Source organism: Pundamilia nyererei, unplaced genomic scaffold (genome assembly GCF_000239375.1).
Source record: "Pundamilia nyererei isolate P.nyererei 1_Seehausen unplaced genomic scaffold, PunNye1.0 scaffold00067, whole genome shotgun sequence".
Taxonomy (NCBI): Eukaryota; Metazoa; Chordata; class Actinopteri; order Cichliformes; family Cichlidae; genus Pundamilia; species Pundamilia nyererei.
The window spans coordinates 2,632,078-2,652,187 of record NW_005187468.1 but is presented as its reverse complement, the minus strand read 5'-3'; the positions used below and the strand labels follow the sequence as shown (position 1 = coordinate 2,652,187).

The window sequence follows — 20,110 nt, the reverse complement described above, 5'->3', positions numbered from 1 at the left end:
TTATGAGCTGTGAGACTCTAATCGGCACATCTAATTTGGCTGTTACATTAGCAATAAACATCAGCACCAAGAGCACACTTGGCATAAAATAATTAACTTGAATTAAAATGTTTGTTTTACTGCAGTGTGCAATAAATTCCAAGATTTAGCATTAATTTCTTGTCTTATGTGCGGAAGTATTGCATTTTATTGTAATATTTTTTGCATTATTTATAGATTTTTATCACCGTTTTATCGTCATCATCTGATATTGGCTCTGACTTGAGTAGGTGGCACACATGCAGATCATTTTTTTAGGGAAAAAGAGTCATGTGACATGTGAAACACCCCGTTTCTCTGAGTGTGCAGAGAGAAGGAAACCGAGAAAGTTGATATATGACCATCTCGATACTACTCATTTTACCTGGAGTTTTTGGTTTTGTCAAGCCAAAGAGCTCAAAGAATGCCTGGCCTCGCTGAACATCCTTTATAGTATATAAACTCTTCTTACAATGAAGTAGGAATTCCACTTTTGTTTCCAAATAGTAGGCTCTAGAATGCTTACAGTTACCTTAACGGATTTAGCAGTGGAGAAACATGACAGCCTCTACAGCATGGCTTAAATTCTTCTATTTACTCTGAGATAAAGTTTTATAGTGTTCCTGTGAGTGTGGGTGTACTTGTTTCGTGCATGCACTTTTACCTTTGACTGTGAGGTTGACGCTAGCCTGGGACATCAGTCCTGGCACAGACGGAACAGCTCCAACACAAACATATTCTCCAGCATTTTGATAGGAAACATTTTGTATTGACAGAGTCCCGTTCTGAGACAGCACCTCAGAGCCCTGCAGAAACACAAGCACACTGAAGAAGAACTGGACTCATAATATTATGCTTCTGCTCTTTTTTTTTGTGAGTAGAACAGCGCTGTCAATATCTAATTTGATGGCACACCACTGTGATGGGAAAGCAGAAAAGGAATCTTCACACACACTGTTTGAAAGCGCAGTGATAACAAATCAAAGTCAGTCCTCCATGATGAACCTGTCTCTTGCAATTCTTCTCAACTTCTTCTCATAGGAATTCATCTTTCTAAGAACAAACACATTCTCTGCCCAGAAAACCAGCTGCCTGCGAGTTTCCATCACACCCAAGAGACACAACAATAGATACATAGGTTACAACAACAGACCTAACACTGGAGGAGCACTCTGCACATCACAAGTGGAGAAACAGGAATGAAGACTAAACACACCAAAGGTATATTTATGTGCAGTTTTACAGTATTAAATGTACCCAGATCCTTGAAATAGACAATCGAGAACAAATAATCTGTAAATAAAAAAATGTTTTTAAACATATTAAAGACAGAAAAGACGCTGTGCATGCTGTAGCTATCACTATGAATTTCTGTGTCAAGGAAGACAAGGTTTTTTTGCTACCGTAAAACTGAAAATATCCACAACAGAGTGAAACTGCATATGTAGTAGCAGTGTACTGCAGGCATAAGATTATGACCACTCAGATGTGATGCAGATAACACTGATTATCTCTCTGTCATAGCACCAGCGGGATATATTAGGGAGCATGTGAACATTTGGCACTCCTCTGACATCAACAAGGCATTTTCAGCCAAAGGACTGCCGCTGACTGGATATTTTTGTGAAAAAAGCAGTATATCACCAGTTTCTGAAACACTTGAACCACCTTCCTTCCTTGTTCAGATGCTCAGTTTAAACTTCAGAAGGTAGTCTTAACCATGTCTACCTGTCTACATGCATTAATTTAAAGGAGTGCGATGGGCTAATTGGACACTTGCATTAACTGGTGTGTCTAATACAGTGGTCGGTGCATTGAGCCAAAATAAGGAATGAATTCTTGTTGACTTGGTGAATGTTGTTACTGTATGACACTGACAAGTTTTCATTTTAAAAACTGAGCATGCTTAGTAAGAACTTATTGGAAATGTGAGGATTTTATCTATTTATTGATTTCTTCTGTCCTAATGTTGACTCTGTACCTGTATCAAGCTTCAAGTCAGCTAAACAATCAATCATAGTGCCAGGCTGGTTGGTGTTTCTGATTTTATGTGAAAAACAGAAAGAATGCACACAAATACCACAACTCTTTTAAAGGGGGGGGGGGCACACTTATTTACAACAAAAAAGAAAGAAAAATTGAGAAAATGATGACACACACCTTTTTCCACTGAACTGTATGATTACGAGAAGCCTTGATCCTACACTGCCATGCTGCTTTGTCTCCAAGCATGACAACTTTAGATACAGCTGGTGTCACTTTTACTGGGTCAATGTCTGACAGAGAGAAAACAGAAAGCAATTAAAGATAAGAAGGGGGGGGGGGAGTCGACTGAAAACTATAGACCTTCTACACATTCTGAGGTGTTAAATAAGTGCCAATTCAAATTAAACAACAGTACAAAGCTAATGCACTTATTCTGAAGTCAAGCCCATTTTGAGCCCAAGTTAAGCCTATTCCATACACTTTCGAGGTTATCACTGCTTAATGTGTGTGATAAGATCAGATTAAACAGTGTGCTTGGGATAACATTAAAGTAACAGATGAAGTGTGAAAAATTGAATTGGATATCAGCCGGCTGACTGAACTTCATTAGAGCCTATTCCATGGAAACCTTTTAATTCTATGATTTACTGATGAAAAGAAAGGCTTCCTACATGGGAAGAACCACACAAACCGGAGATGCATTGTTCTTTCTGTGTGTTAACCCTCTTTAATTCAGCAATGTGTGTGTCTTTATGTGTATTTGGCTTACTCACAGTCGACAGTGAGGGCAATCGTCTTTTCCAAGGGAAATTCAATCTCGAAATCTAATGCTGTGCACTTGTACTGTGCAGCATCAGAGCGCTTGACAGATTTCAGTATGAGAAGACCATCTTTACCTTGGGCCTCTTCTCCCTGAATATTAAAAAACAGGAATTACGAGTAAAAACCAAGCAAGAGGGTGGCAGAGGTTGCAGTAGAGAAACAAATTTGCAACTAAATGTTGCCTTTTCTTTATCAAATGTGTGCATGAAATGATCTCATACATTTTTAGTGAACTCAAATGGAGGCTGGGGGTTCCCATCAGTCTCACATTTCATGGTTACAGTATCACCCTCTTTGACTGGTTGACTTGTGTTAAACAGCGAAAAGTAGATTTTGTCAGAAGGATCTAGACAGAGAAGAACAGACATGGAACAGATGAAAATTCCTTCAGTGGTTACATTTCACTGTTACACTATACATCATCAATCATAAATGAGTAATGCATTCCAGAAGAAATGCTTTCCCAGTGCCTCCTCCTGAGCCAACTGAGTCTTTTTCCTAAATGGGGTTTCTATCATATAATTCTCATCACCTTGATGTAGGTATAAGGACAGAAGTGAATATTTCTATATCTTTTGACTTTCTAACAGGGCATGTGGTGGATCGATTGATGCACAATAAAGATATATACAGAATCTAACATAATTAAATAAGAAATTGCAGAAACAATGTACTATTGACCTTCCTACACAAGAAGGATTATGAATTAATGTGTGTGTGAAGCAAATAAAAATTTATATGTGGTTAAAATATCTGATTTAAAATGTTCTTGCTAACTGGAATAAATTAATATGTCACCAAAGTTCATAAAGCAAATGCAATTCCTCCCAACTACAAGAGGGAAGGGAAAGACCTCTGACTGGATACCCTCCCAAACGGCCTGCGCCCACCACTCACAGTTTAGGTTGATCTTGATGCGGTTAGAATCCATCGTTTCGATCTTGTTCCCCGGCATGCTGTACTCTACAGTACAGTAAAACTCCGAATCCTTGTCCTCTTTCATGGGCTGCATGTACAGGCTGCTCGTTACAGTGATGAGACCCGAAGTCTCCTTCACTTGTTTGGCAACCATGTATGTTTCTGACGGACAGGAAGGAAGGAAAAAGGGAAAACAGTTCTAAAATTAAAGCAATGCAGCAGATCAGGTTACAAATGAACGCAAACGGTGAAGATATATACATATCTATATATATCTATATATATAAAGAACACATACTCTCTTGTTTGTCTTTGACCTCAGGAAGGGGTTTGGCATCTCTGAACCAGACAATTCTTGGAAGAGGAAACCCATTCTTCGTTTCACAGGTGCCGACCTGAAAAAACGACAATGGAAAAGCTATAAGAGAGTATGTATTTTTGGTCAGAATTGATAAATGTGCAAACAACGCATACAGACCTCTGAGCTAGAAGGAATTCCTGCAGTGATGGCCTGAGATGTTGTCAGTTTTGGGTGTTCGGGCGCAGCTGAGACAGAAAAAAGGACAACACAAGTTACAATTACAACACTATGATTCCTTTAATGAAAACCATTTTACAAACAGTATGTGCGCATAAACGCTCAACTTCCATATTTGTAATCCATCTCTCCTGACTTTCTGTAATTAAATTACACAGCAAACAGCCTTCTTCACTTGATTTCATTTTGGCTTTCTTTGTGTTGGTTGAAGCGGGGTCAAATCACACATAAACACACACACATACAGTAGGTTATGCCACACTATTTTGTCTGAGATAATATCGATATAACATTTTCCATTATATAATATAAGCGGAGATATATGCGGGGGCAAGTTTGGGCATGTCTAAGAGCAAGAGCTGTGTGTCAGCCTCCAGTGACGATGTAGTACCTGAAAAGGGAGCTGCTTTAACAGACTCCTGTGACGCATGATCCCTTGCAAAATACAAGAAAACTGTTCCCTCTGAAGGAGTGAACTACAAACTAGTTGCATCCCTACAGGCAAACACACACTGTCACATACAAGTAACTGAGTTGCTTCAGTTAAATAAAGTAAATAAAGTAAGAAGGCATTGTTTTGTAGTTTTACTTAAAAATAAAAAAGACTATCTCTGTTACTTCTATGCTTACATTTGACTCCTGCTCCGTCACTACTCTTGCAATATAACGCTGCTGCTAATGGTTCTTGTTTTAGTACATTCACACTACAAATTAAGCAGTTTGTGGCTAACACTTGCTGATGTAAGCGTCAAACATCAACCAAACATCAACCAAATGTTGATGCTGGACACACACTGGTGCACACACGCAACCACAGGTGTGAGTATTCACTTACGTCAAGGTCAGCTTATCACTGCTTGCAACTGTTATCCACTTATATTAATAAACAGTAGATTTCTTTCTGTGTCTAAGTCATTACTCAGTATTTTTAAACTCTGGTCATTCCCACATGCCAGATGTGCAGAAATGAATTTAGATCCACATTGACGACTTGATTCATTGTGTGGGAGCAACTCTGCCAATAAAAAATGTTTAGCTTGTAAGTTTCCTGAGAGAAAGACCCCAGGCTATTGCAGCTTAACCCACTGGAGACCTCATAACTCAGTCCCATTAAGTTAAGCCAGGGCAGCCACACTATAACTCAACCCCAATGAGTCAAATGGTCAAATGGGAACAAAGAATAATTGCTATTCTATAAGACAGCCTGTTTTCTTAGTACTGTGGGCCTTAAGTACACCTCAAAGTCCTTTGTCAAATAACACTCTATCGCGGTATTGTTGAACACTGGTGTTCTCACAATTAATAGCTTATTTTATGAGATTTTTTTTAAACTTTGGTACCTCTGAGTGCATAAATGTTAATGGATAACCTGAAAGCTTCAAGCGGACTGATCACTAAACAAAAGGCTATTCTGTCACTCTCACAATGCATATTCTCCCCTTTTCTCCCTTTAATCCAGATACCAGTGAATCCTACTCATTTTGGTGCTTTGGAGGGGCAAAGACAGAGTAGTCTGCACCATGATTAGCTGGCGGCATGTTAGTGATAAATCTGGACTCTTAAAAAGGAGAGATATATTAGAAATGACACGTGTGATTGAACTATTCATCAGTAGTGTCAAGAGTGATTAGGTTGTGGTTAATTGAACTCTGGAGATCTTATCAAAAGGAAATGGTAATCTCAAGTATTGGAGAAAGCTCCAAAGAACTACATGCAGTGAAAGAAATAAGATATTCTTCAAGGACAATTTTGGTAAATTATACTATATGATAAAACTTTTCTAAAGATATATAGAATGGGCGTAATGTAAATATTTACAAATTCAAATCAGCAACATGCATGAGATACAATTAAGCTACCTCGTAATCAAAGTATGCATTAATGCAGATCTCATATATTAAAGTCATAAACATTAGTGGCAATGACAATTAAATGAAAACTTAACTTCGAGGAGTAACCTTGAGGTCAAGTAAAGGGCTAAAGGGCACTGGCAAACTTACAAAAGACCTTCAGAGAAGTGGTACCATCTGGAGACCCAGCAGGGTCAGTGACTTGACAGGTGAAGTTTAGCTCATCAGAGGGTTTAACAGAGGAAATGGTCAAAGTGAAGTCTTCTCCAATCTTGATCCGATCTGTCAGAGGGGTGCCAGGGTCAACCTTTTTCTCCTTACCCTGACAGAAAGCTATACGTGTTCTAGTTCCCAAATCCTGAATGGATGGTTCCAAGGAAGAACATAAGATAGAAGTCAGATGAAACAAGAACAAGAAAATTGTATTTTTTCACAGAGCGTTACTTTTAAACTTTGGGTGCAAAATAGCTCTAACATCACTTTTTTTTTTTCTTTTTGTTTTGTTTTTTGCTATTTAGAAATGTTAAAACTGTGGAAGAAAATGAACATCTAGAAATTACTTACAATGTACCATTCAACAATTGTGCCAGTTGTTAATGGGGTGACTGTGCAGGGCAGTGAGGCATTCTCTTCCTTTAACACCTCCACTTTAGGCTTCACAACCACATTCACGTTTCCACTGCTTACGACTGAAAAGAACACACAAAAAAGAAAAAAGAACAAGGATCACTGCAAAATGCAACATGTAGCAGAATTTTACAAAATATATGGAAAGACACAATGTGATATTACGGCAATAATATTGTTGTATGATTGAAGAAAAAAATCATTTTTTTGCATATAAATATTTCTTGTAATTTCTGCTGCCCTCTTGGTGAGGTCTGGTAATCCTCAAATACATATCAGTTACAGTAATTATTTATCCCTTGGACTGCTACACTACTGCACAGCAGTCATCTCAAAGATAGGCAACTATAAAACCACTATATGTTATTAGATTGAAGGCTTCTGTGTTTGTTTAAAACCCTCAGGGCTTCTGATTGTTCAGATTCTGTGTTACAAGAAACAGGCTCAGACGTGTAATGTCCGTGAGGGACACAGCACTAGAACAGACCTTTTCATGAAGCACCTTGGGCTTTTTGCACTCGTCAGCACTCACATAAACATCAGCAACAAAAAGCTGTAGTCTATGATTACCACATGCCTAGTGGAAACACATAATGTAGCCACGAACAATTCCCTCATGCATTGATCCCCCTCTGCAGACAATATTATAAAGAGTTACACATAGTTGAATCCCTTCAGAGATGACAACTGACACCAAGAATTACACAATCTGCTACAGCAAAATATTATTATCTTAAGCGTATACGCTATGTAAAACTGACATTAAAAGAAGTATTTAACTGATATCTCTTAACCACTTCCAATGTGTAAGCTTTAGGTGTATATCTCAACATCATTAAATCCGGACTACAGTAGCTAATGAATGCAGGACTTGCAAGCTACAAGTATCAGTCCTCCCATATAGGTGTATCAGCAGGAGTGGAAGCTGTTAAGGGACCAAGGGGGAAGCTATAAATCCCTGGTGACTGACACTGTCAGTGTTCTACATTCAGTAGAGACATTAGGATACACACAGTGTCCCAGATTTTTATGCGAGAATATGCAGCTGGGAACAGAAGGACCCTGACTGGTTCCTGTGGGGATAAGGAATAGTACAGCTCTTTAAACTCTCTTCACATCCAGCAATGGACAAACAATGTGACAACTAGAACACATTCCTCAAAGGAGAGGCTAGAAAAAAGCACGGATATTAATGGAGAGCTGGAGAGGAAAGGAAAGGAAAGGAAAGGAAAGGAAAGGAAAGGAAAGGAGCTCAATTTCTGCTAATGAAGTCAGTGCAGCAAATACTTTATTATAAATCATATAGCGGTCGTCATACACATGCCAGCAGACTGCTGTGATTGTGAAGCTTTAATGCATTGAAACAAATGACAATGTCACTTGGGTGACACTCGGTGATTCATATCATATAAAAAATATTTTGCCAAGAATAGTTATACGGATGACATTCCAAAAATCTAAATGTCTAGACTTTATCTGTTTAGCTACACTTCCTAAGAAACATTCCCATTTTTTTTCTCACAGTACTGATGCTACAGATCTAGAGTCAAATTAATATTAAAATTGGAGGAATACATATGGCTGCTGAACAACCAACCCCAATATTTTTTATGATATCATAAATTAATGATTGCATCCATTTCTGGACCAAAAAATCTACAGCTGAATAATTCATTTGTTGTGAGAAAGCACCAAGAGTGCAGAGTATGGACTGCTGGGGGATCAGAGCTGTTTGACAGCCTAGTTTTAATAACAGCGTGGAGAAATGCAGATGGAGAAGATGAAAGAGTGTTTGCTCAAAATGTCTGAAGAGAGATGAGAGCAGCTGAGCGATGGTCACCTTGTTAGGAGTCTACTGTGAGGAGAGAGGGGAAAGGATGCAAGGAAAGACGGAGAGCACATATAGATAAAGATAGTGGAGTAAGTACTCAGACACAGAGTGTTTGCTCTTTGTTTTGCATGTCTGTTAGTGGGACACATTCCACTGGGGTCAAATACCGTGATTCACCACATGGGTCAAAGGTCAGTTACGTGCTGACATTTTGATGAAATGACTCACTTCCTCTGCATTTCCTCTTTCACTTGCCTTAGATCTATTTTTATCCCCATGCTTGTTTTCATGTATATTTATCCCTTTTTTTTCCCTCTACAGTCCCATACAGCATCCCTCTCTCTCACTAAATATTTTGGTTGGTCAACTCAGCAGCTCTCAGACGAACCAACATTAGTTTTACAAACCAAGTCTCATGTTCTGAGCTTGTAAGAGGGATGTGGCCCAGAGAAATCCACTGTTTCTGCGCCAACACAAACAGCGAGGCAGACTAGCAAATGTACGAGAATGCGTGAGTAAATGAAGTGCAGCACTTTCAGACAGCACTCAGGATTTAAGAGTCCCGTCGAGTGGCGCATGGGAAAAACACACACTCAAACACACCACATTAAATCAAGTGACTTTCTGGCAGATCCACAGAGAGCCCAGGTCTTTAGCTGGTTGGACAATTTGGTTGGCTAATATCCACGTTAGTCTCATGGCTCAAAGGATGGTAACACTCATTGACCTGGCCACCACTTTGGCGCAGACTGCAGTATCCCCGAAAATGTTTAAGTAAATTGAGATCTGGTGTGACCTGGTGTAAGGCAGCCTGTCCCTGTTGTCTAGCTTGGACTGACTAACTGCAACTAACTGCCATCTAATTTATAAATGCAGACTTGCCAACACTCTGCAAACAAGCTGAGTTCGTTTGTGTCAGCGAGCACAACTCATGTGTGACGTGCCTTCTCACAACAAGAGACTCAACTCAACTGTTTGCCATTTGGTTGTATTCTGGTTATAATGACAACTGACTGTCATCTTAGCAGTTATAGACTTAGTCCCAGTCTCTAATGTAACCATTTTAAAGGCAGAGAAACTGCAAGTTTATTGCCCACAGTTTCAATAATTTTGGTTGTGTCATGGTCTCAAACTGCTGTTTTCCTTAATGTGATTGTAACATTAATGTGGACAATTTTATAGCACTATCATAAATTTGCTAGGCACAATGAAATAACCACTACTGAAGTCTTACTTCAAGAACTGTTAAAAGCCCTATTTGTTTATTTTATGCGACTATAATAGTCAGCTACTATCTGTCGAAACAGCCTGTGTAAAAGCGTTAGCATAAAGCCCAGAACAAAAAAGTCCAGTCAGGATTACTGGAAGAGAAGAAGGAATATTATAGCTTAAAAGAGCTCATCGGTACCCTGCCCCTCTCCCTATGCCAACCTCTTTTTTTGCCTCCAACTATTTGTCACTTTACTCTCGGTCATGCTCTCTTTCAAATGCATCCTTTGGTGTCATTCACAGTATGTTTGAGTCCAGAGGGAGGTCTCCTGCTCTGTGTTTTACACATGAGGCAGCTGGACAGACAGAGATAGGCAATTAAAGCATAATTAGAGAGTCCTCTGTCCAATCTGAGCCTAGAGCAGCATCTGTGTGCGCGCAAGAGTGTTTGTGTTTTTAGAAACATAGGCAGTTGGCTGTCACTGTATGTGTGAGTGAGTGTGAGAGAGAGAAAGAGAGTGGTGGGGGCTGTCTGAGGGAGTACTAGCTGCATGGGGGTCTCGTTAACTGATGCGGGCTAGATAATCGGATTTAGCCAAAGAGAAGGAAAGTGTGTGTGTGAGGTGGTGTGCGATGGGGTGCATGACCGGATAGAAAGACAGATGGGAACAAGACGGTCAGACTGTGACCTGTACACACACTCTCACATGCACACACACACAGTTACTCTTACAGTATATCTATAATGCATGTGATATGTATGAGCAACTGAACCGCCCCCAAAGCTACAGTTGAGCACATTGTGTGTAGAAAAAAAAAAAAATCAAGTCTGCAGTCAAAGTATCATGGTGGAGTGCAGCATATCCAGAGAGTCCCACATCTACTGAAAAGTTAATGTGAAACCATCTTTTATATGCTATGTGTCTGCCTCGTTTTGCCCTTTTCTTCAACTTGTTTTTCTGCCTACTTCTTGTCTATACACTTGTTATTAACACACTGGCACACACACAAACACACACAAGGGGGTGCCCCTCATTATGAAAAGAACCAGCTGGATCCTCTTTCTCCTGTCCTCGTTTTCTCTGTTGTTTTTGCTTCACCTACTGCCGCATTCTGGACATCAAACCAGGAGCCTCTTTCTCTATTCGACACTCCTCTGCTTATCCCTCATTCTCAAAGAGCATTCTTTAATACCCAATGCACAATCTTGCCTATGTGTCTTTTCTGTGCATGAGAGCAAAAAGAATAGAAGAAAGAAAATAATGACAGGAGAAGAAAGGGAGAGTGGAGAAAAAGAAAGTGGAAGAAGAGACAGTATATGCTCAAAACTAGCCTAATCTACAGGGGAATCACTGGAATTTACTAACTAGCCTTGCTATTTGATGACACTATACCCCTGTTGTTACTAATAGCACCTGCTTGCCTACCTTTCTACTTGGGTAAGGACTGATGGATGATGCCAGTATTACATTTCACTTAACATGTGTCAGAGACATTAACTCTGGTGCCAACACTGTGATAAAATGTGCAGGAAGATCATCAGGAATCAAGTATAAAGTTGGAACAGGGGAAAAAAAGGTGTGTGTGTTTGTGAAAATGTGTGTGGTCCAAAACATCCTTGGCCTCTAACAGGATTAGTGTGTTTGACTGTTGGCAAAGCAAGCAGCATGCAGCAGGAGACACTGCCATCAATGTCATAAGAACAGAGTCACCTACAGCACAAGGTTACTAAAAAAACCCACATCTATAATTCTTCACTTTCCACTGACCAGCAGCTTTTACAATAGAAAGCAATATTTCTCCATCTCTTTACACTTTTCTTCTATTTTTTGTACAAACTGCAGCTGATTCTCTTCTTGTTCATATTCATGTACATAGAATGTACATTACTGTAACTACCAAGGAGACATGCATTTTTCATTAGCTAAGCTGTAGGCTACACAGTGGCTTGTGTTGTTGGGTCTTTGTGTATTTAGAGACTATTAATGTTCAACTGAACCTTCAGTCAAGAGTCTCATTTTCTATCACAAAGCGAAATAAGGAATGAAAGCAAAAAAATTACAACTTAAGACTGCACTTCTTTGTATCAGTGATGGAAATTAATTGTATTAAAAGAGGTTAAAAAAAATTGCTGCCAACACATAGTAGAAATGGACACTATCACCAGAAATACTGTGTGAGCAGCACACAGGCCAGAGTGTGTGGCAGGGTTCCCTCAGCTCAGTGATACTGATATTGGCTGTTAATGTTGCAGACTGGATCGTACTCAAATTGTGTGTTTACAGCGCCCTTCATGTTCGCTCACTTCTCACATTCATCTGCTACCAGGGAACAGTCGGCCCTGCTCTGGAAATTCACTTTGTTCGGTGAGTTTCATTTTGGCGGACAAATTCAATCCATGTCAGAAACTTACCCATGAGGGCCAGATATAAAAAAGCTAAAGTGAATACAAAGAGTTTAAATGTATTGTGACATGGGTACACAATATATATGTGTGTGGTAAGTGCGTGCGTGTCTGTTAGGGGTCTGGCTGGGTCACGCTGCCAGAGTCAGGGTGGGTCCTTGTATGGCCTGGAGTCGTCAACGCCTGACTGATGAGAGAAGAACAGGTGCAGCACGGGAGCAGCAGCTGCTGCAAAACACACACAGCAGACACACATCCCACACAGACGTCCCTAGATCTGACTGAGTGCTGCAATGTATGTGGGATTTCTGTTAAGTGCTGACCTTTGAGAAAGACTTTCAGATATGAATCTGATGGTGATTAGATTCCCACTGTGGTTTACTTTATTAATGACGGGGAAGAAAAGAATGAATACAATAGAGTGAAGAAAAAATGTGAAGTCAGAGTCAATAGTGGGGTCAAAGGACAGTTATTATATGAGCGATATGGCCATAAATGTTGCTGGTGTTTTTTTTCTCTCTCCAAGTGCTTTACATCCTATAACGCTAAAAAGTAAACATGTCTTGTTACTTTCCCTGCTCTCACCACAATATATGTAAATCAGTTTGGCAAAACATCTCATACTCTGATGTACTAACACAGATATTTTGCAGTGCATGCAGAGCAAGTAGCTCTTTTTGTGCTACTTGTGTTCGCCACTGTGTTGATACATACCACGAGAAAGACGTTTCCCCAAGTGGGAATGAAAGCATTTCAAGTGTCTTAACAGAAGATTCATGAGAGTCCCAGAAGAACTTGATGTTCTAAACAAATTCCTTTATGCCTGATTAATTTGCAACTGCAATTTGTAACTGTGCTTCGAAATTAAAAATAGATGGTCTGTTAGTGAATATGCACCAAAGAATTGATAGAAATTCTTCAGCAGCTCCTAATAAAAACGGAAAAAGAAAGAAAGAAAACACAAAAAGCCAGGGATTGACTGTAATGAACTTCACAAGAATTCCCAGGCAAAAAACTCTTCTTTGAGGATTGTTTTAAGCCAATGTTACACAGACAGCAGCACTCAAGTACCAATTACAGCAACCAGAGATTTACCTTCAGTCTTGTAAATCTCATCTCACTGTTCACAACCCAGTTTAAAGCCTCCTTAGTCATAACTCTGGGTCGATAGCAGAGGTCTATTGTACCTCGAAGATGATATCTGATCTAATTGGTGTCAAACACAATAATATGTTTAGTGCTCATATTTCATTGCTTGGTGCATCTGGGTGCTCGTGTTTTTTATCGATTGTTGTATCTGTACGGGTTTTCAAGTGGGTCTTGATTAAAAGGAAGATAGATGGATCCAGGATATTCAGATGCCATATATTAACATCCGGACATGCGGGATAGGGAGATGCCTTGCTGTCTTCCTGTCTGGGCTTGTACTGATGTACCACCTAAGAAGAAGTACAATTCACACCTGGGACCCTGCAGCAAAACATAACCCCCACACCCTCCCACACCCCAAGCACACACACACACACACACACACATTCAGGTTGCTACAACTTTTTTATGAGAGGGGAGGCAAAGGAGAGCCTGTAAAGGGAAGACAGATTTTAGATGTCAAATAAGATTTCTGTGACCTGTTATTAACTTTTTTCTTGCATTAGCTTAATTTGTTTCCTCTCTTGGGCTGCAGCATCAGCCTTCTTGCTTAAAATCTGTTTTATCTTTGGCGTCTGAAGTCCAAGGCATGCTCTCAATGACGCTGAAGTGATTAGCACTTAAAACACGTTTCACTTGATGTGGATTCAGAGGTCGAGCTTCATTTGAAATGAGTAAGGGAGACAGAGGACAGAGTAAGGAGGGAACATGGAAATTAGTTTAGGTCTGATCTTCCCGGGGACTTGATGTTGACGTAATGCAGCTGAGCCAAATACAAGGCTTATAGCAGTTAGCCTTGTTTGCATCATGGGTGCATCCAACTTAGTGCTGCAACATGCAGAGCCCCCAGTCATCACAAAGTCTGATTACTCTACATTCCAAGCTGCCTGTGTGTAGGAGAGCGTTGGAGTGGAGGGCAAAAAGGTAGCATCACAGTGGGTGCCGTTACGACAGATAAATCAAAGCTTTACTAGTGTGTGCGTCGTGTCATCTTGCGGCAGTTTAGGGGTTCAATACAAACAGTGTGAAGAGGGCTACAAGGTCGGCCCCTCACTCTCTCTTTTGTGTGCTGGAAGATTCCCTTTTGTCGGTCTTGCTGCTCCGGCAACGGGGTGAGAAGTCAGCCCCTTTCAAACACAGGAGTTTGGAGCTATGTGGTCAATAAGAGCATGTTTGTATGTGTGTGAGGTGGTGTGATTGTCCTCTTCGACATGAGCCTGTGAGTCAGAAGGAGAAAATCAGGATGAGGATAGAAGGTACAAGCCATGTTATATATATATATATATTAAAAAAATTACAAAAGACAGGGCATGAGCAGAATATGAATGTGCCGAGCTGACACTGCAGTCCTACGCCTCTTTCTGCAGAGGCAATTGTAAAAAAAAATATAAGAAAAAAATTAGAACAAAGCCAGTAAATCTTACAAAGAAATTATAAATAGAGCTATTATGCATGAGTCTTGTGAGTTTAAGTGCTGTGTAAGGGCTTCTGCAAAAGTAGGTTTGATACATCACCTCACTGATAAACCAAAGGATTCTCTGAGTGTCCTTCCCCATTAGAGTTAGCTGGGTAAAACCAAACTCATCTCTCATACAGACTAATTCTTTTATAAGGCTAATGTCTTTTAGCTGACACAATCTTGTACCATTATATCTTACTCCATTAAGAGTGAGTTAGCACAACAATGGCCAGTGTCTTGCTCCTAGCAGAATTCGCATTAGGGGTTTAATATCGGGGAAAAAAGCAATACGTGCAAGATTGGATAAAAATATCAAGTAGATTTCATTACTTTTTGAATCAAAGGGCACAAAACAGAGAGGGTCGCCAATTACAGCAGTATGTCTTCTCCTTGCTGCCTTTCATTTTCAGTGGGAACTCAATTTGGTGAAAGGGGTAAGGCAAGAGAGGGTGGGTGTGTATGTGTGTCCCAATCAACTCTGAGAGAACCCAATCAGTGGATGTCACTAAAAGGGCAAAGATGAGAAAAGGTGTTAATATTTAATGTTTCAGGGGCCTCCGAATTTGGGCATCCTTTCCATCTTCTCCCTCTTCCATCCATCCTGCCTCAGGCGTTCCAATTAACATACCCTGTCCCCCACCCACCACCCCCATCCCAACACCGTCTCCCAGTCTTTCCCGCTATTCCTGTCCTTTCTTGAAACACAGCCCGTGGCAAAAATAAAATGTATAAATAGGATGAGAGAGGAGGCAGGAATGGTGAGATATGCAGAAAAAAATGAGAAGAGGAGCTTGACTGCAGTGTGGTGCAAAGTTTGAATGAGAAGTTGAGAAAGCTAGAGGGTCTCGAGGAAGAGGGAAAGCAGGAGACGCAGGAGACAAAGGAGGAGTTAAAAATGAAGTGCAGGAGAGGGAGAAAGACGAAGTGAGGGAAGGAGAAGCTCTCTTGTGTGTTTCCAATTCCACTCTGCCTCTACCTATTTATTAAGGTAAATGACTTGCTTTAATGGGCCAAAATGATATGCAGTGTTTGGCAGAAGCAATCTGCTTGCATATGTTGTCAGTAATGTCGCTGGCGTCCATAATAGGCTATCCTAATGAGGTGCATTCAGTGATGAGAGAGGCAGTAAAGATTATAAATTGCTCACAGGATCCCATAAAGGATGGGGCAGCCCTGGAAAGATGATGGATGAATGACAAGCGACTGACAATCATGAGGGGCAAACTGGAGTATTATAAATGTTCTGTTTGTGTATGTGCTTTTACAGATTTCAGCAAAAGCAGAGTGATGTACGGCTCTTATAGTGATTTAAGTGGGTGACTCACAGCAGGCTGATTTTATCCTGTGTCCTGAGTTTTAGTCCCTAGCAAGAGTCAAGCTCCAGCCCACATTTCCTCTGATGTAACCACTAGAATCTTTTATTAAATCTCAGTGCCTAATGCCTGCTTTGCCTCAGTTCCGTAACAGAGAGCAGAGCTTTATCCGGAGCAAAAACATAACCGTTTGTACAAACTATGACTGGCCAACTATATATTTTTTTGTACAGTCACATGGCCATGAGTTGCAATGTGGTCTAAAATGATAAGTTCACATCTAAATGTGACACATTTACATATTTCAGAGAAAAGCCTCAACAAAAGGGGAGGTGCCACAACATTGTGTGCAGAACTAGAGTTTAATACCATACTCTTAGAAGTAAGCTTTGTTTAAAACTACTCATGGTTTATCAGGTTTCCATTGTTCAGCATTTTGCAAATGTATTTTACAATTTATTCCTCCGTTTTTGTGAACAGTGCTGCCTTGGTAATCAAGGCTTTAAGTGAAAACCAAGGCTTCATTTTGTTCTTTAAGGGGACTTGTGGCCCATCATTTTCAGTGTTCCACTGAAAAAAATAATAAAATAACAGGTTAAAGGAAAACTCTTCCCAGGATTCGCCGTCCGTCCTTTTTTCTTTATTAAAGCCAAAACACACATGGATCCACACTGTTTGGAGCTAGCAGAAACAAAATGGTTGGATTATGTTAAGTTAAGCTACATCCTACATATGAACTATACCAATGGCACTAGGGGGAGCAATGGCTGAGGTTAACGACTGTGACACGGAGACATCGAGACTTCTGTCTGCAGCCAAGAAATGCACTTTAAGTTATAGGGTAGAGCTTTAAATATTGAATATGCTTTTCTAGGCCAACCTGAAGGGGCTAAGTGGTTAGGTTCCATACCACAAGCAGGTGCAACCCCCTACCTACCCACCCACCCAAAGTAGCTGAGACCCCAGCCAGGTAAGCTCTTACAGCATGTAGCTTCCCTCTTTCCCCACATTTTCTGTCCATATCTATGTCTAATAATATCTGTTTCTTCTAAACCTGGTTTCTTCATTACTTGTGTATAAATGTAGGGTAGACAAAGTAGAATAAGAACACACTCATGTCACACAACATGTCATACTGCAGATAAAGAAGCTGTTTCTCCAAAATGAAAACTTGCTGGCACCTCTGCCTTTTGCACTCAGGCCACATTGTGAGACAGAGGAGAGACGGAGGGCGGAGAGGCTGACTCAGTATAAATAAGGGGAGAGACATTAAGACTACAGTTAATCTCACTAAAAGGGTTAGGACAAAGTGCTGCTGCTTCTGCTGTCTCTCCCGTTTCCCCTCTCTCTCAATCCTTTAATCAATTCATTCTGCAAGTCATTTCCTAACATACTCTGCAGATAAATACTCTGCATAAAGTGGCTCTTATGCTCATTTACTGTAAGAAAAACCCCACCTGAACATTGCCATTACAGTGTTTATATATATGTGTGGGTCCTTGAAAATACAATGGCTTACAGTTTGACTAAGGTTAAAAAAAAAAGGAAAAAAGATACCAGAAGCCTGTGGTCGAGAGGGGAAACAAGATAAGCTGTAAGGTGAGGAAAAGGTGAAAGCCAACATGTCTCTTTGTGGGTCTTTCTCTTGTTGACCCTATTAACTAACACACACACACACACACACACACACACACACACACACACACACACACACACACACTAAAGACTAAAACAGGTTGTCCTGAAAACCCATGTGTATATAATTACTTCTGAGCGCGGAGACGAGTGTCTCACGGTCTATTTACAGAAGCCTATTTACGGTATCATACTGTAACATTCACAAACAGCGAAACAGACCCACATAAACACACCTGCCTGCCCTTCACATCTCAACAACTGACTTCCACAAACACTGCCTCCCTCCGTCACCTTTTTTTTCCACCTATCATTTCTTTCTGAATTGTAGTACCCAGGTGTTTTGTTGGTCTGACAAAGGCTCTGTTCCTGGGTGGATGGGTTATGCACACACTGCACAAGCTGAAGTCAACAAATAACACGGTGGGTATATAACAGCAAGACGCTAGAGCTCGCGTAGCAATCTTCTTTGTGAGCTTTCCTAACCTGGAAGCTGTTTTGGCAGTAATGTGAAGATGACAACACTCCTCTCTGATAATAAATTTTAACATCAGTTGAGGCTCCAGTGATTAATAAATATGTGCAACGTAATACGAGACAAACGCTGCAAACAATGTTTTACTGCACTTTCACTTCTTTTCACACATGAAAGAAAAGACATGTTGTTGGGAACAACCATATTGTCTAAACATAAACTCCAAATGACCTCACCAGTGGATAACAGAGGTTTTAAAATCATAGACTTAAACTGTCAGATTAAATGTCCAACTTGCTTACTTTAAAAAAAAGGATAACGAAGTTCTGCTCATGGTTTTCCATTTCAGGGTTTTTTGGGGGTTTTTGTGAACGGAGGAGTTTGCATGTTCTCCAGGTGTTTGCTTGGGTTCTTCCCAGGTACCCCTTAGATTCATTGGTAATTCTAAATTGCCCATAAGCATGAATGTGAGTTCTCTGTGAATTGTTGTCTGTCTCTCTGTGTTGGATTAGCGACCTGTCCAGTGTGTACCCCTCACACCCTATGGTAGCTGGGATATGCTTGAGCCCCCTTGTGACCCTAGATTGGATAAGCAGGAGAGGATGGATGGATGACGGATGGATGGATGACGGACGGATGGATGACGGACGGATGGATGATGGATGGATGGATGATGGATGGATGATGGATGGATGGATGATGGATGGATGATGGATGGATGGATGGATGTGCGAACAGAAAACACCAGAGAGGAGTTTTCATTTTCACATGAAACTGGCATCTTGCAGTTAGTCTGTTTAGCACGATTTCTCCACATTTGCTTTTACTGATTAAATTCAGGGGGTGTTCATTTACCTTTTCTGCTCCACTTTAGGAGAACTGTCTAAGTCTTTCACATCTTTCACAGTCTTCTTCCCCAATCTCGCTCTGTCTGTCTGTAGGAGTGCTGAATAGCACTATATCCATTTCATTTTAGACACAGCCCTCCCTTCACTTCTAATGAGCCTTCATTTTGGCAGAAGAGATAGAAAAGCAAGAGAGAGGCACACCATTTCCACTACTTTAGCTGACAGCAGTTCCCTCTTGAATTCCTCTCCTAATACCCACATGGGACCAGACGAGAGGGCTGGAATAGGGAGAAAATGGTGGAACAAATGGATATCCACTCTCTCTATTAGCTTCCATTATCTGCAAGCATGATTTCATAACTGCCGACTAAAAGGCTGCTCTATGTGCCTGTGTTGTACGTTTGAATGTGTTCCTTGGCTAAGTCAGGATGCACAAATCTGGTGTGGACGGCTCAAAAACCAGAGAGAATTGCCCGTCTTTGTGTCCAAGCTGAAATACGAGTGCGCTTGCTGAATAAAGAGGGTCTTATAAGGGGGGTGAGAGTCTTCCTTAGGGGGTCAGTCAGTCGGGCATGACAAGAAAGGTACCGCTGTAATGAGATAACAGGCCGCTGGAGTACGCCTCGATTCATTCCTCTTTTCTTTTCTTTCTCTGCGTCCCTTATCCTTTTGCTGTTTTCTTATCCAGTCATTGCTCCGTGTTTTAAAAACAGGCCATCGTGCTCAGCAGGCTGGTTAAGTCTGCGTGTAAGGAGCAGATAGAGGGATAGAGAGGAATGGGTAAACCCACTGGAAGGCAGATAGGGTGAAGGTGAAAGAAAAGAGCCAAAAGTGTGGTAATGACAGCTTTAAAAGGCACATGCCTCTTTGTGCCTGGAAGCTGACTAAAGTGCACGATAACAGCTTGGAAATCTTAATTTCTAGAAGAACCACAAAAAAAATGAAAATGAGGAAATGCAGAAAGGCAGTGGTCAAGAGATAGTGAGAAACAGTATATAGAGAATGGACCACTGCTCAGAGACAGGCTG

General features: G+C 40.6%; 1 protein-coding gene across 3 annotated transcripts in view; it reads right to left on the bottom strand.

The window, feature by feature from the left end:
- Positions 1 to 20,110, bottom strand: part of bcam (basal cell adhesion molecule (Lutheran blood group)) — a 47,558-nt gene that overhangs the window by 9,188 nt on the left and 18,260 nt on the right. For all 3 annotated transcript variants that reach the window (XM_005736146.1, XM_005736147.2, XM_005736148.1), the window contains exons 2-10: positions 6,697 to 6,821; positions 6,283 to 6,490; positions 4,223 to 4,290; positions 4,043 to 4,139; positions 3,724 to 3,906; positions 3,048 to 3,172; positions 2,778 to 2,916; positions 2,179 to 2,294; positions 683 to 824 (exon numbers count right to left, since the gene is read on the bottom strand). In XM_005736146.1, coding sequence (XP_005736203.1) covers positions 683 to 824; positions 2,179 to 2,294; positions 2,778 to 2,916; positions 3,048 to 3,172; positions 3,724 to 3,906; positions 4,043 to 4,139; positions 4,223 to 4,290; positions 6,283 to 6,490; positions 6,697 to 6,821 — 1,203 coding nt within the window. The remainder of the gene's footprint in view (positions 1 to 682; positions 825 to 2,178; positions 2,295 to 2,777; positions 2,917 to 3,047; positions 3,173 to 3,723; positions 3,907 to 4,042; positions 4,140 to 4,222; positions 4,291 to 6,282; positions 6,491 to 6,696; positions 6,822 to 20,110) is intronic.